The sequence below is a fragment of the Eumetopias jubatus genome, unplaced genomic scaffold (assembly GCF_037043125.1).
Source record: "Eumetopias jubatus isolate StellerSeaLion01/CBP00866 unplaced genomic scaffold, mEumJub1_p1.0 scaffold_3, whole genome shotgun sequence".
Taxonomy (NCBI): Eukaryota; Metazoa; Chordata; class Mammalia; order Carnivora; family Otariidae; genus Eumetopias; species Eumetopias jubatus.
In genome coordinates this window covers 85,547,139-85,563,323 of record NW_028274809.1, presented here as the reverse complement: position 1 = coordinate 85,563,323, position 16,185 = coordinate 85,547,139, and the positions used below count along the sequence as shown (strand labels likewise).

The 16,185-nt window shown below is 41.0% G+C and overlaps 1 protein-coding gene across 10 annotated transcripts in view; it reads right to left on the bottom strand.

The window, feature by feature from the left end:
* QTMAN (queuosine-tRNA mannosyltransferase) overlaps window positions 1–16,185 on the bottom strand; it is a 449,054-nt gene that overhangs the window by 47,059 nt on the left and 385,810 nt on the right. For 2 of the 10 annotated variants that reach the window (XM_088021724.1, XM_088021726.1), the window contains one exon: window positions 1,981–3,087. The exons of the other annotated variants lie outside the window; for them this stretch is intronic. In XM_088021724.1, the coding sequence (XP_087877850.1) occupies window positions 3,070–3,087 (18 nt within the window). In that variant the 3' untranslated portion in view covers window positions 1,981–3,069. Of the gene's footprint in view, window positions 1–1,980; window positions 3,088–16,185 lie in introns of those variants that run through there. 10 annotated transcript variants of the gene reach the window in all.

Here is a 16,185-nt window from a genome sequence, read left to right as displayed (position 1 = left end):
AACCATCACCCTAGCCTACCTCAGCTTATTTACAACCTGCCTTGTTAGTTCATGTCATTATCACATGGGGTCTCAGTTTTCTCTTCCTTTGGTCCCTGGTGATGTTTCTTATTTTCTTGTGACCTCAACTATGGATTGAAGAGCATTTATTTTATTGTATCTAGAATTTCAGTATTTGTAGTGGGAGAATTCTTAGGGTATCTACACCATAATAATCCTGTTACTGGAAGTCTCTTCTTGATATCTCATAGGCATCTCAATTTGCCACAAACCATTCTGGTGGGCTTCCTCACAAATCTGGATCTCTGCCAGGGTTTCCCATCTCAATTTCACAAACCAGAAAGCCATTCTGACCTCTCCTTCTCCTTCATTGTCTAACCAGCCACAAAGCCCCCTTGATTCCTCTACTGAATATGTCCTAAACTAATCCACTTGTCTCCATCTCCACTGTCCCAGCTTTAGTGTAAGTCACCACCATCTTCCCCTGTGACAACCTCCTAATTCTCCATTATTTATACTGTAGCCAGAGAAAACTTTTCTAAAACCAATCTGAAAAAATTTACTTTCCTGCTTAAAACTATCAATAACTTTCTATTGCTCTTTAGATAAAAAAATTTTTAAATCCTTAATATGGTGTATTTCATATGGCTTATTCACCTCCATCATTAATTAATCCAACAAATATATACTGAGCAGCTACTACTTCTAGGCATGATACTTAGTACTGGGCTTGTAGTGTGTATTAATTTGTTATAATAAGCTGAATGTTTGTGTCCCCCAAAATTCATAGTTGGAGTCCTAACCTTTGATGTGATGGTATTAGGAAGTGAAATGATTAGGTCATGAGGGTGGAGCCCTCATGAGTGGGTTTAATGCCCTTATAAAAGAATTCCCAAGGATCTCGCCTGCCCCTTCCATCATGTAGGAACACAGCAAGAAGATGACGGTCTATGAAAACGAAGTGGGCTCTCACCAGACACTGAATCTTACCAGACACTTAATCTGGGACTTCCAGCCTCCAGAACGATGAAGAAATTTCTGTTTTTGATTAGCCACCCAGTGTATGGTATTTTTGTTAGAGCAGCCTGAATGTACTAAGACAGACTGCCATAACAAAGTGCCAGACTAGCTGGCTTAGTTAACAGAAACTTATTTTTTCACAATTCTGGAGTCTTTAGAAGTTCGAAGTCCAAGACCAAGGTATGGATAGAGTTGATTTCTGGGGCCTCTCTTGTTGTCTCGTAGATGGTTGTCTTTTCCCAAGTCTTCACATGGTTTCCCCTTTGTGTGTGTCTGCGTCTGTGTTCTGGTCTTCTCTTTGATACAGACACCAGTCAGACTGTTAGAGGGCCTACCTCAATAACCTCATTTTAGTTTAAACACTGTACCTCCAAATATAGTCACGTTCTGAGGTACTGGGTGGTAGGACTTCAGTAGATGAAGTTTTGGAGAGATACAGTTTAGCCCATAATACTGTAGTAAACCTCGCCAACCACCATTCTCTCAGCACTTTCCTATTTCCTCTGCTTTCCAGAAACTTCTCTGTAAGAAATGAGCTTCTCTTTTTTACCTTAGGGACTTTACAAAGATTGTTCCCTTCATTTGGAATGCTTCTCTCCCTGCCCCCAACTTTGCTTAGCCAAAGGCTAGAGCTCAGCTTCAAATGTCACTTCCTCAGAGAAACATTTCCTGACTCTCAGATTAGATTATGTCTCTGTGTTTTGTGTTCTTTGCATCCTTTTTGTACCACTTCCTATAATTCTAATTAAATGATTAACTGTATAATTAGTGAATTTCCTTGATCCTACAATGCTATGAGTTGTTAGATGCACCATCAATTTCCAAAACACTTGTAGGAAGAGGAAAGAAATACTACTCTATTAGTCAGCTATTGCTATAATAATGCTGCATAAAAAAACCACTCCAAAATTCAGTGACTTGAAAAAGCAAGCCTTTATTTTTCTCTCATGAGCCTGTGAGTTGCTGTAATTCACTTGTACAAGACTCAATTCCAGCTTCCCAGCTCTGGGTTCCAGGCTGACAGCTGGGTTCAGGTCTACTTCATGTATCTCCATATGTTCCTTGGAATGCAGGTTACCCAGCCCACGGTATTCTCCTGGTGAGTGCAGTTCATGTGGAGGGCATACGCAATGCCTGTTAGAGCCTCAGCTTAGAATAGGTACAGTGTCACTTCCACCCAACTTCATTGTTTAAAGCAAGTGACAGCCAAGCCTAAATTCAACATGTTGGGGAGAGTACCCTGCCTCCACTAGTAAGGTGCACTGTGAAGTCACTTGGAAAAGGGCATATGTGTATAACGTATAATTCTATGAAAAGAAAGAATTGGAAGCAATCATTCAATCTACCATAACTATAGTAAAGACTATGTACATAAATTTTTATTTTGTTGACTTAAAATAGATTATCCAAAGGTTTGTCTCTACAAAGATATACCACTTTCTTCTATATTATGAGCAAATCTTCACAGTCAGAGCCTAAAATATCTTCTGAGTCACTGTGGTCACAAGTAGTTATGCACCACATATGACCAGTCCTTTATATAACCCAGGTGTGGGTCTGGACTTCTTTAATAGTTGTGTAAGTTTTAGGCATACAAAAGAATAGTAGAGTCCCATTTGCACTTTCAATTTAGTTACACTCAGACATCTCCTCCCATAACGAACTCTCCTATTACTGGAAATTAAACTTTTTTTCAATAAAAATCAACAAATAGTTTTTGACAGATACTTGACACCTGAATGAGAATCCTTCAAATGCTTGAAACTCTCTAGCTTGCAAATTCTACAACCTGTTTCCAATGTCAATTGTACTGTCTAGTATGTGACAGGCAATTTTTTTGAGTATATCTTCATAACGAAAGAAAACACAAGTTTATCTCGTAGTGAATGCCTTTCCATCTTAGGGGGTCTGCAAAGGACTTGGGTGTTTCTAGATGACATTTAAGTGCAAGTGCATCATTTCTCCAGTGACGAATGTGAGCTTCACTTAAGCCATCTTGTAGCTCTATCTCCAGGTTTTTCTGCTGATGCAATAACTTTCATTTCAAAGTTACCTTGGACTGTGATCCTTTGAAAGAAATTTGAAAAGACAATTAGAGATCTAAATTTAAGTTAAAATTCCACCCTGTATGGTGATAGTGGTGTAAATAACTCAAGCAAGAAAGTGTTTGTTTAACAAGAGATACAATGTCAAATGTATCACAACTTATTCCTCTTCTTAGTAACTGGTACGTTTTGTTTGTTTGTTTGTTTGTTTAACATGGATTGAAGGATCCATCCCAAGGTAACACTGGTGTGGTCATCCGAAATTATGTCCTGTGTTTCCTTAAGTCCCCTACTGCAGGTGTGAGGAAAGTAACCCAGGCAGGGTCAGTAAGTGTCCTTTTTACCAGGGTCTGAGTTGGGTGCTAGAAATGATAGATTCTCTCTTCTGAGGTTGTAAGGATCATGAGAAATATACAAGAGTCATCCTTCCCACCACACAGACATAGCCTTCTAGAGACAAAAACCAAAACCAAAAAACAACAATCCAGATGATGACCTAGAGAAAAACAGAGAGAGAGAGACAGAGAGAGAGAGAGAACTGAGCCAGATCCCAGCTTGAGCATGGAATTCTCTCCTTAAGGCTCAAGATCATCTTCTAGGACTTTCTGACACATAAGCCAAATGTTATGCCTGATTTGTGTGAGTTGATTTTCATCACTTCCAATCACATAGAGACACAGAGTCCTGTTTCAAAATATATCAAAATAAAATAACATTACAAAATAATAGCTGCAGGAACAGCGTCATGGTTAGAAAAAAAGCATAATAGCGCAGCACCCAAAAATAATTTCTGAATAACTCAAGTTCTTCATTTGTTTTTTTTTTTTGAAGAAAACGAGGGGAAGAGAGATCCTTAAAAATCCCCCTTTGCCCCCCCACAAGTGGTTCATGAGCAGCAGCTGCTTCTGCTCCTTTACATCTGTCTTTGAATTCCAGTCTCCTGCCTAGATAACCTCCCCCACCCCCCAGATTGAACCTTTGGAACTTTTGTTCTCTCTCCCCTTTCCTCCCTACAGCCCCAAGGAACTTGTCAGTCAAAGCAGGACCCTCAAGGCAGGAGAGCCTCAGGACACAAGAAACTGTTAGCAAGATGCGAAAAGCCTGGGAAGGTCCGCGTGCTCCTCATTTTCATCCCATTGCCCCCTTCTTACAAATGTTATAAAATGAAAAAAATTTACGTCTTAGGTTTGAGGTTATACAAATATTGTTTAACACATTTTTTTCTTGCTAACCCCATGCCTTCCACGTACATATTAAGTACCTAAAAACAATTTTTTGAATCAACAAAGAAGAAATTACTGCCGAAATGAATTACTGAGTGAACAAAAAAGGAATATATGAATAAATGTAAAAATAAGACATTAAACATTTTGGGGAAATTATTACTGAGAAATTCATGGTCAATAAATGTTTGATTAAAAAATACATTTCTAAAACCCAAGTCTTTCCTTTGCATACATTAAAAAAAAAAAGAGTGAACAAAAGGACTTAGAAAGTAAAAGCAAGTCATCTATAAGCCAGAATAGAGTAGCACATTTTGTCTGAAGTTCTTGACTGAAAGTTATTAAAAATATTTAAAGATACTTAAGTTATGAATTGAAATTCTTTGTGAATAGGGTTAGGTCCTAACTGATAGAAGTCATTTCCATTCTCAATGCCAGTTTATGCATATGTGATGCAACGAGGTGAATGGGGAATTCTAATGGGCTTTTGGGAAAAGCTTTCCTTGATTGCAGAAAGAGACTCAAGCAAGAGAAAGTCCCTTCTCCTGTGTTTGGAAAGAAGGGCGTGGTAAAAATGTGATGGCTGGATTGCTGTGGCCCTCTTGTGAACATGAGGGGAGCAGTCAAAGGGAAGGTAACACATCGGGATGGAAGAGTGGAAAGATGCAGCCACTCTACATCTCTACTTCTAGCTATCTGAAATGATCATTTTTCCTTACTGAGCCATTCAGTTGAGCCAATCTTTTTGTTTTTTTTCCAACCGACAGAATTCTAGTGGATAGAGAACCATATAAAAGGAAGACTAGACATTTGAGTTTGGGATTGAGAAGAACCTCACAAGCTGGAGGTTAAGAATCAGAACCCAACCGCTGTCTTTTGGCAGAAATAGTCTGGTGGAGCTGCTCCAGGTTGGATGGACGGGAAATCCAATGTTGTCTTTTTGTTCCTCTGTTCAAGGCAAAATTCAATCCCCAGGCCTGACTACATTTAGCAAGAAAGAATTAATTCCTTAAATAGAACTTTAGATTCTAATAGAAGCTTAGGTCGATGTTGAAAAGCTTAAAAATGTCGAGTGTCTACCACAGAAAAATTAGCCGTTTTTTTTCCCCCCAGGGCCTCCTGTATTATGGGTTTCCTTGTTTCTTAGTATTCATTCTCAGACAGTTTCCATTTCTCCTAATCATCTCTTGTCCTTATTTCCTGTTCCCATAAAATTCTATGCCTTCATTTTAAATCATGCCTTCTGCAATGTCACCCTTGTCTGCCTTCCCTATGCCTTCATTCCCCAAATGTGGCACTAAATCAAGCCAGTTTTGTGTCTCTGAATTTCAGTGGAGATTTGGGGTGACATATGGAGATCATATTGGAATATAAGGTTAGAATGGAGTATAATATACTCCTTTAATACAAAAATAAATGTAATAATCAACTGTATCCCACCATGGGGAATTTGTTGCTGGCTATGTTATCTTTAAGACAATAGCTTATGTCCCTCCATCCTTTGACCATTTTCTTTTCCTCTCTATCAGGTGTTTTTGTTTTGTTTTGTTTCTCAATTTTTCCAAATTCCTATTAATTTCTTAAAAAGAATAGTTCTCCATCTTGTACTCAAAATCAAGCTTGTGGCCACTCATGCATATCCAAGAACTCATTAAGGAGCTCTGTCAATGGATTATCCACTTCAGATTTCTATCCTTTAAAGCACAAAGCACTGTAATAGCTTTGGAATTAGCTTTTCATTAGATGATACAAATTTTAGGAAGTGCTTTCCTCAGTCATCTTTGTAAGCAGAAGGGGAGCAATTTAAAGATGTATCCTTGCCCACTTCACAGAAAACCCTGTGGGGATTGCTCCCCCCCCCCCCCCCGCTTCCTGTCTTTTCTTTCCCATCTTCCTTCTGCTTCTGCTCTTCCTCCTTTCCCTTCTTCTTTCTACCAAACACAAAGACTGCAATTATAATTTATTGTCATAACCACAATTCAAGTGAGTATGAAATCCAGTCTAAAGGAGAGGGAGAACCTGGGCACCAGGTGGTATGACTCCCAGTCCCAACTCTGCAATGTACTAGCGGTATGATTTTGAGTTGCTTCCTCTGAAGTTTGGGACTAAAGCTATGGTTTCCCTATATCACAAGGGCATTACAAAGACTACATTAGAGAACGGATGAAAAAAAAAAATGCATCTTCAGCTCTCAAGGACTAACCAAATGTGGTAGAATGAATACCACAGAGCTGATTCTGTCAAGGGAGGGCCAAGAGAGCAAGGAAGAACCCAGCTGTTGACTATCTGTATTAAGGGCAGGAATTCAATCAAAGAGCAAAGCACTCAGGGGCCACCATGCTGGGGCACCAACATCAGAGTGGGGCCAAAACCAAGGTTGGAGCTTGCGCTGCAGAGCTACTAAGATTCCTTTTTATTTTATTTTGTAAAGGCAGATTTGATCTCTGAGGTGGCTGCAGGTCCCAAGTTAAAAGAAATCTTACCCTGCTCTCTCTGCTTTAAGGCTGAAGGAGCAAAGAGTTCATTACCTTGTTTTATTCGTCTCTCTTCCAAATTTTTCACATGGGCTTTTTCCTTAATTAGCCATCATATGAAACTGAGGAATATTTATTATTTATTGTGTGTATTAAATTTTATGTCTTTTCTTCTTAATTTTTAAAATGGGTGAATTTATTACTTTTTCATGTTTTTCTCCTAAACAAGTAAGGTTTGTTGCTGTTGTTGCTGCTTTTATTGTTTGTTTAGTGGTAGTCGTCATCTGATTTCTCTCTGGGTCAGTAATTCTTCATAAAGAGCAAAATGAGAAAAAGCTCCTGGCATGTTTTATATTAATTGGAAGAAGCAAGTAGTTTCCCATACGTTTTTCTTATTCTTAATTCTTTTCTTTTTATCTCTTACTCAATTTAAATATGATACCTAGAAATGCCCACTCAGTATTGATTAAGTTATATGGTTTAACTTCAGGGCTCTCTGGTAACTTATTAAAGTATATTTTATAAAGTGATTTTGGTTGTCAAGATAACGTGACTATATAATGCCTTATGTGCTCGTGTGATCATTGCCATGGTTCTAAGTCAGCTCTAAAGGGAACATGAAATGAGCACCTACACGCCAATTTCAATTTTGATTATATTACCTACCACAATTCATTAGACTCATCGAGTTCCAAAGGGTTTATGCGTTTAAGGACTTGCTTAACTTGTTTAGAAATTCACTGCTAGCCAAGGTACTCAGAAGGAAAGCGTGCCTGAATAATTCCTCCATTTAAAACAGGTCTCAATCAGATTTCACTTGAGTTTCCATGAGCTGGTTAATATCTGAATGCAACACCCTAGGTTTTACTTGGAAATGATGATGCTTTTTAATGATTATGGCTTATGGCGCTCAAGCAATGTTGAGTTTTGTTTGATGAGCCCCTTATCGCACTTCTAGCGTCTGCTCTCTTACCTCCTTTCCCTACACTTTCTCCAATTTTCCTTCTCTTTATCCCCCACATTTCTTTCTTTCTTTTTTTTTTTTTTTTGTACTGTCTCTTCTACTCTGAACACTTGAGCAATTACTTAAGACAAAGGAGTCTGATAGTTTCTTATTTTAATTCAAAGGAAAACAAGCCGGGGTATATCTCTGTAACATAAAGACCCAGTGGATTCATTATTTGGGGGAAAAAAAATCTGACCAGAAAGACAATAAACAGACTTTCAAAATGTAACAAGGAGGCTGAAAAAAAAAATGTACGTATAGATCAGTTCGTTTACGCGGATAAGGTATTCCTAATGTTCTTAATTATATGTAAGTAAATATTCTTGGTTGATAGAATTTTAGAGGAAGCTGCTAAAACTAAAATGTTTGAGAAAACAGTTATCGTTAAATGAACAGAGAAACCACTTTATAGAGCACCCGTTGAACACTCAACTAAGTAAAACATCCAGAACATGCTCAGCTCTTTGGGAGTGTGTTTTCAGATTTCTGCATGTGTTTGTCCATAAAAGCATATCAAGGGGTAGCTTTTTACTGATTCTACCTTGCCAAAAAAATCAATCCAGCAACCATCATTGGCTAATAAGTGTTTTTATCACATTTTCAAACTTTATCAGGGCATCTGACTTTTTAGTCCTCCTTCTTGAAAAAGAGAGCCCATGATGTAAGACGCTAAAGCCACCTCTGGCCTTCAACACAACGTCTGCCCTGAACTGATGGCTCAGTTGCTGAGTTTCTCCAGTTTATAAAGGAAGGGAAAGATGCCTCACTAAATAAGTTGAGTTTGTAACTTTAAAAAAACCTCCAAACCTGCTCATCTAGGGCAAGTAAGTGTACTCCCTTTGTTATATGGTATGCAATTAGATGCATTTGAAATAAAAGGTAAGTTAAATCAGAAGTCTCCGGGACAAGAATGTACTATTTTAAAACAGGGAGTGTCAAATGTTGTTTTCCAACCCAGAACCAAAGGGTATTTCACAGGTAATTTCTCAGGGCTGATGTTAGCTAATTATTAGCTACCATACCCTGCCTCCCATTCTAAGTGACTATCTTCTGGCAGAAAGACACAGCTAGGAGTGTTTTGTTTCATTTGTCCTTGGAGTTTTTATCAGCATCAAGAAGGTGGACTGAGCCAAAGTTAGAGGAATTCTGGAGCTAAGCAAAAAGCGACCCGTTTAACAGCCCCCATTAATTGGGGCTGTTACATGATTAATTTGAGAAAAACAGAAGAGACGGATTCCTTCACAACTCACAGTTGGATGCAACGCACTAAAAGTAATCCTGTAAATTACATTTTAAATCTTCAACATATTCCGAGCAGATAAAATAGTGGCATGATTGACCAAACTCCTTTTAAAAGTACACATATTACGATGCATCATAGTTATAAACAGATGGTATTTGGCCTCCTTCCTATTCTCAACATTTGGAATTTCTAAACTATGTGAATTAAACAATAATATTTTATAAACATACAAGGGATTTTGCTCACTGCTTTGTTAACATAGAAATTATACAATGCTGACATTTATTTAAATTTTAAAAAGTAAACAACAGTGTGCATTGAAATAAAGCAAACTAAAATCAACATAGAGAAGTATGTTCTGTGTGCATATTACCTACAGTGGCACTGGCCTTTTTAAGGAAAGACACAATAGGTTGAAGAACAAGTGGTAGCTTAGATGGGCCTAATCCTTTGTACTCCAAAGCCTCATTTAACACCTCTCCGTAAACAACAGATATTTATACCATAATTGGCTATTTGACCATCCGTGTTCCTTTACTATATAACCTGCTATTATGGAGTTAAAATAAGTTCTCCTTCATTGGCTCATCAGCTTTCATAGTAGTGAAAGTGTCCTCGCAGTTTTAAAAACACTTGCACAAACAGGAATCATTCTGACACTTGTACTTATAATGAGAAAAATTATCATCATATCAATAAATATATATTTTTTTCTTTGGGGGATATTACTGCCAGAAAGAAAGGGAAATGTATCAGATCTTAATGTCATTTCCTGAGATACTTTTCTAAAATTATAGCTTTAACCCTTTCGCTACATTTTGAAAGGGAGACCCATCTGCCGAGTTGATGTACAAAATAAAAAGCACTTGGTTTTCAAACACTATTCTTGGATTTGCAAAGTTGTGCTGTGATGAATAAATAATGAATCAGATATTTCAATCAGTTTTATGATTTTCGAAAGCCCTGATTATCATTGTTTACAGACAGTGTCTTCTCGATGCACTTCCCATGCACTCCTGCTCAGCCTTTCAAGGGTAGGCTTCTGCAGGCCAACCTCCCGGCCCTCGGTTTATCCCTGCGCTGCTCTTCTCACATTTTCAACCAACCAACCAACCAACCAACCAACCAACCAACCAACTAACCAACCAACCCGTATTTCCAAGTCTACAGTTCGAATAATATTTCAAACAGAGGGGTTGGAATCTTGAGAGAGAGAGATGCCAACTAAGGTCATGAACACTCCAGATTAAGGTTTCTTGTATTTGGTCTCGGCGTACACCACTTTAGCATACAACCTCTATTGGTGGAAACGAGAGAGGAAATAAGCTACAGCCTAGATGGAAAGAAACGCAAACGGCGTTGGTGAAACCAAGGACGAGGAGCATTTTTTCCTCTTATACATATAGTTCTAAATGTCTGCACTCAACTAAACGTCGAATGATAAGAAATAATACTGGTGCGGGGAGGCTCTTTAGACATTTTAGAAGCCTCAAAATGATATTAAACATGGGAAAGTCCAATTTCTCAGGAACTTATTTTGACCAAACGAGTGACAAATCAACACGGGGCTCCTAAATATTCTCCTGCTTACATACCTCTTCACCCGTCTTCTCCTCTCCTCCTAAATAACCCATTGGTGGTTGAGAGGGGAAACGAAGTTTGTAACCCAAAGCACAGGTATGAAGTGAAAAGAATGGCGCTGGGGGCTTGGGGTGGGATTTAAACACACGCCTGGACCATGAAAGAGGGAGAAGAGTATTTTTTAAGTTAATAGCCAGAATCTCTGCTTGTAGAGTCTGCGCGCCCATCCCCACGCCCTCCTCGTTTTGTTTTTTTGTTTTTGTTTTTGCCTAAGGTAATCCTTTTTTAAACGGGGAGGGGGCATAGAAATCAGTACTTTTGCTTTTGCTCAGGGCATCCTCGTCCTAACGTCTCACGGAGGACAGACCGGCCGACTCCGGGAACCCAGTTCAGGAAAATACTTAAGACGACTAGGAAGAGTTGTGCCCCGCCAGGACTGCGCCGCCTTCCCGGGGGCCCGACAGGGAAGATTCCGGCCCTGCGCACGCGAGCAAGGGCAGCCGTGGGCCACGCGGCGCGTGTGCGTGGCAGCGCGTGAGTGTCGAGCGCGCGTGGCGGGGTGCGTGCCAGTGTGGGTGCGTGCCAGTGCGCGCGCCAGGAGGGGCGGCGAGCGAGTCCCGCGAGTGTGGGCGCGAGTGTGAGCGCGAGCGCGGCCGCCGCCCGGGGCTCGCTCGGCCCCGGGGCTCCTCCGGCTCTGGGCGTTCCGCCGCCGAGCGGGCTCGGCTACGACTCTGTGACCTCGCCGTCCCTCTCTTGCTCCTTTTTCTCGCGCCGGGAGTGGTGCGAGGCTCCCTCCGCCCTCCCCGGACCGGGCCGAGCAGGGCGTCAAGGCGGCCGCGGCGTACCGGAGCTCGGGCTCGCCCGCCGCGAAGGCGCCGCGGCGCGGGGGGGGGGAAGGGCGGACGAGCGGCGAGGGCGGCGGCTGAGCCCCGCGGGCGGTCCTTCCCCGCTCGGGGCAGCCCCGGCGCAGCTGCCCTGACGCCCGGCACTGGCTCGCCGGGGGGTCGGAACCGCGCGGGGCGGGGCGCCGGGGTGCGTGCTCTCGGGCGGGCGAGTGCAGGACCCGGCCGAGGCCCCCGCGTCCCGCAGCCTCCCCGCGGCCCAGCCGGGCGACCTCGAGCCCCCCGCCTGCGGCGCGGGGCCAGACCCGACCGAGAGCGGAAGACCCGAGAGGCCGAGAGGGAAGGCGAAAAGAGGTAGCAAGCCCCAGACAAGGAATCCTTAATTACAGATTAAAGGCAAGCAAAACCGTACACCACATTTTCCATGTGTCAGCTGACGGCCGCGACAAAAGGAAACACAGAACGCTGAGGGGGAAAATGGCCCCTTCTCGGTTTTTTTTTTTTTTTTTCCCCTCTCCCTCTTTTATTATCTGTGCAAATGTAAAATGCATTAGGTAGTGACTCTGGGTAGGTGGTGCCTGGGGCCAAATCGCAGCTGCACGCTCCAGTAGGAGGACAGTTTGCTGATGCACCCAGAGGTCTGGGGAACCTCTCACACACACAAAAAGGGACTATAAATACTCTGCTCGAGCACATTTTGCTTCTTCAAAACTCCATTACTCATACTTTTTAAGTTTTAAAATTTGGTGATTAGTGTTGCAATTCATTATCTCCAGTGAAATCCTACCGTGCACGCGCGCGCGCGCGCACACAGACACACACAAACATACACACACATTTTGTTTTTCAGTTTTGTAGATTCCTTTTTTTTTTTTTTTTTTCCTGGCCTGTTATCACAGCATTAGAAATCCAGGGGAAAAGCCAAACCGATTGAAAGCCAGGGAACATAGCAGCAAGCACCGGAGAGCACAAGTTCCCCACCATAGCTCTGCAGCTCTAGAGGAAAAAGGAAAAAGGTGTGTGCTTTGATGATTTTCCTCTTAACTATGATCACAAAATACTCTGTCCCTGGGATTTAAGACAGAGGTTCACCTCCACACTGTCCTGAATTCTCCATAGATGGAGAACTGTTCCAAACTGACCATTACAAACCTCTAGTTCTGCGTCCTCATTTTTTTAACCCTAGAGTTAGAAGACCTTTGAGGGTCACACTGAGCCACCATTGCAATGTCCTGTGTTTTCTCCTTCTTGTTGCTAGGTCAGCTTTAGAAATAGAAGACTTCACCATTTTGCGAGTAATTGATAGAATTGATGCAGCAGGTGGAAGGCAACAAGGCCACCTTGTTTAGTCATTTTAGGGATCTTCCTCTTTGTAGATGATATTTTCCCATTTTTCATTTGTGTTTTTTACCAATGTCATTTTCTCCACAGCATTTTATAAAAATTTTTTTCAAAGGGCCTTTTCATGTGGTTCTAGTGATTTGCCCACACCCAAATCATGCTATCTGCATTCAAGATTAATACTGCATATCAGTAATTCTTCAATACCTCCTAGTCCATATTTAAAATTGAAATGATTCCTAATGTTATTGGCGGGGCAAATGCTTGAACCCAGAACTTTTGTGGACCGGTTGCCAGCCACATGACAGCAGTGTTACACTCGGGGAATATGAACACAATTGTTTCTGCCTTGGTCTCTTCCATTGTAGAAGGCAGAGAGCCTTCCTTATTTCCCACCTTCCCCAGAAGTGGTAGTAGATTAGCAGATTAATAAATTGATATAAATCATACTAGGTTCCAAGCCCATCTCTCCTCTTCTGATGCCTATTTAGGAAAATTTTAAAAATCTCCTGCAAGCTTCTAGTCCTCTGATTCGGCTCTGCCCTCCCCACTTTTTGACTTTATACTTCAGTAAGATAAATAAGGTGAAAGAGCATATTAGGGAGTTTTTTTTTTCCTTAGAGTTTCCCAGGATTGGAGAGGATCATCCTGTTTTAGGCCAGTTGTTGTTAGTTCATCTTTTTACCACCCACCAAAGAACAGCACAGGATTAAGTTTATATTAATAAATGATGTTCATGACTAGGTTTCTAAATGCCAGAGTTATGATTTATTTTTTTAAATGGGTGGAGAAAGGAGAGCAGCAATAAGCTAGCCCCTAAGTCGCTCAAAATCCTTGGCTTGACGCATCTCTGTGGATGTTTTTGTCTTTTTGTTTTTTGTTTTGTATGTACCTCTCATTTTCCTTTGAGTTCTATCATAATGAACTATTTTGTTGACTATTTACCTTTGTCTATAGCTTCAAACCCTGTATATATCTTAATTTATGAAGAAGTATTTTATGTTCCCCCTTTCTACTTTCTGACTGTTTATAATTGTCCTTATTTATCCCTCCACCCCATTAGGAATTTCACAATAAAACCCTGCACCAAATAAATTAAAATCTGCAACTTCAGACACCCAAAGAAGAGGACATTAATCCACTTAGTAAAATACCCAGACCTCCCCCTCTCAATTTCAGCTCTTCTTAATGTAACATTTAGTAATTGCAGCTGGCTCCTTATACTTGCCTCCCTCCCTTTCATTCTGAATCATATTGGCCTTGTTTAACCTTCATTTCCTTTCCTACCCCCCACATTTGTCCACGTACTTTTCTTTGACCATGTTTGTCTTTCTTTTGCTGCCCGGATTGAAAGCAATAAATAGAGCTTTCTAAGAGTGTAATACGTTCTGTTAAAATCCCATTCTACCTCCCCATTCACTATTAATGCTTTGTACAATTTTTATGTATCCTTCAGTTGTGTAGTTACTGCTCTATATTTTTTCTGATTGATCATTAAGTTATGCTGGCTTTTGAGAACTGCCTCCATAATCCTGAAGCAAAGGCTTTTTACTTGGCATGCTCTTTGCCTTTGGAATGCCTTTCCTGGCAAGGACAGGCATTTCAGTTTGACTATGATTCTTAAGTTACAATTCAAGGCTAATTTGTTCAGTTAGGCTTCTACTATAAGCAGCTCTGGTTCTCACTGTTAAGTGCTCCAGGAGGTTGCTTAGTTGAAGGGTGTGTTGTAAGTACAAGATGTAATATACTTATATTGTACTTGATTATCAGTTTTCAAAAACAGCTGCATGCTTTGATATCTGTGTAAGGAAATATCGGAAGATAATATACCACTGGTATTTATTACTCTATAATTAAGGATGTGTCAGTGTTTCCCTTTAAAAAAAAACCCATTTTCAGAAATTCATATCTCAGGCATAAATTTCCCTATGAATTACAGTCTAATACCATTTAGAAGTATTTTCTTTTTAAGTTATCCCTCCCCTTCCTTTTCTTCCCGGGGAAATAGGTTTCAGGATGTAATTTCTGGGTTATCTATTTGGGATGAGAGGAAGCACTCCCTTTGGTGCACAGTTAAAGGTGCTTCTGCCGCCCATATCACCTGCTCCCTCTGTCCCAGACCCTTGGCACCAGGTGAGATTGTGGGGGCTGCCTCTGGATGAAGGGCCAGCCTTCTATCTATGTGGATAAGTAACTTCCTCATTGTATGATGTCAAAGGCAACAGAGAAGGCTCAGCTGTCCAGAAGTAGCGCGTGTGCCAGAGTTTGAAATTTTAGCACCAAGAAGGAATTCTTGTACATTCCTCCCCTTGTGGCCACTTAGAATCCAGATGTGACCAGGAGTTAACATGAAACAAATCTCTAGAAAGGTACTGGCAATTTATTAGTCCGTGTTTGTTCTGCTAGTAAGAGAAGCAGGAGGAGGAAAGGGGAAGAAGATGGAGAGAGAGATTTGCCCCTTCCTCTCCTTTAAGGGATGGTGGTCTTGACCAATTGGATTGACCACGGCCTTCTGCATGAGGTTGTTCTAGACCTGACTCTACCACCACAGGACCCACAGAAACTCGGCTTCCCGTTAGGGCCTCAGTTTTCCCACAGGTCCCAAAAATAAATGCTTACCAGGAGGGCCAGGAAAGCTACCTTAAATGTATAAAAGCATCTGAGTGTAAAGACCACAGGAAGTGGCAGGCCTCTGATGGATGTGGAGGCTGAATGCCTCCCCACAGGCACAATAATAGTAATTATTAATAAAGACACCAAAAACATTGGCCTCACTACATGGTCTCTCATGCCTTTTTTAAGACCAACCATGTGGGCCACAAAGCAGCCCCCTGCTAACCTTTGTACTCTCTTGCCTAGGGGTCCAATAGTCTTGCACACTGACCCTGGTGCTTCCTCAAAGACACATGGGTGACAATGATACCATCCCACACGGGGGAAGGCCTATACAAAAATTCTCTGTTCCTACAACATAGGCCGGCTCCTAAATATACCATTATATGATCCCTTGATTTTTTCATTTGTGAAATGATAATGAAAATATTAAATTTTCAAATATAAAGGACTTCACATTTCTGGAGAAAGGTATCACACAAGTATTCCCAGAAATCACTTCCAGCACACCACCTTAGGTCTGCTATTTAAATGCAGTAATTGATAGGAGTAACATAAGCATCTTAAATCATCTCCCACGAATCATCAATTTCTTATGTTAATTTATGAGAATAATTATGAACCCATCTTAGGGTTAAAATTCATAACCATAGAGCTGCAACAGAGAAGTCGGAATCACTTAGGTAATGATAATCCTCCCTGAAGACACTGTCCTCAAATTCCGCTGTAGGATGAGCAAGGATCCTGGTCTCTGAAGTCATATGTACCTCAGATGCAGCTAGGGATTTCTAAAGACA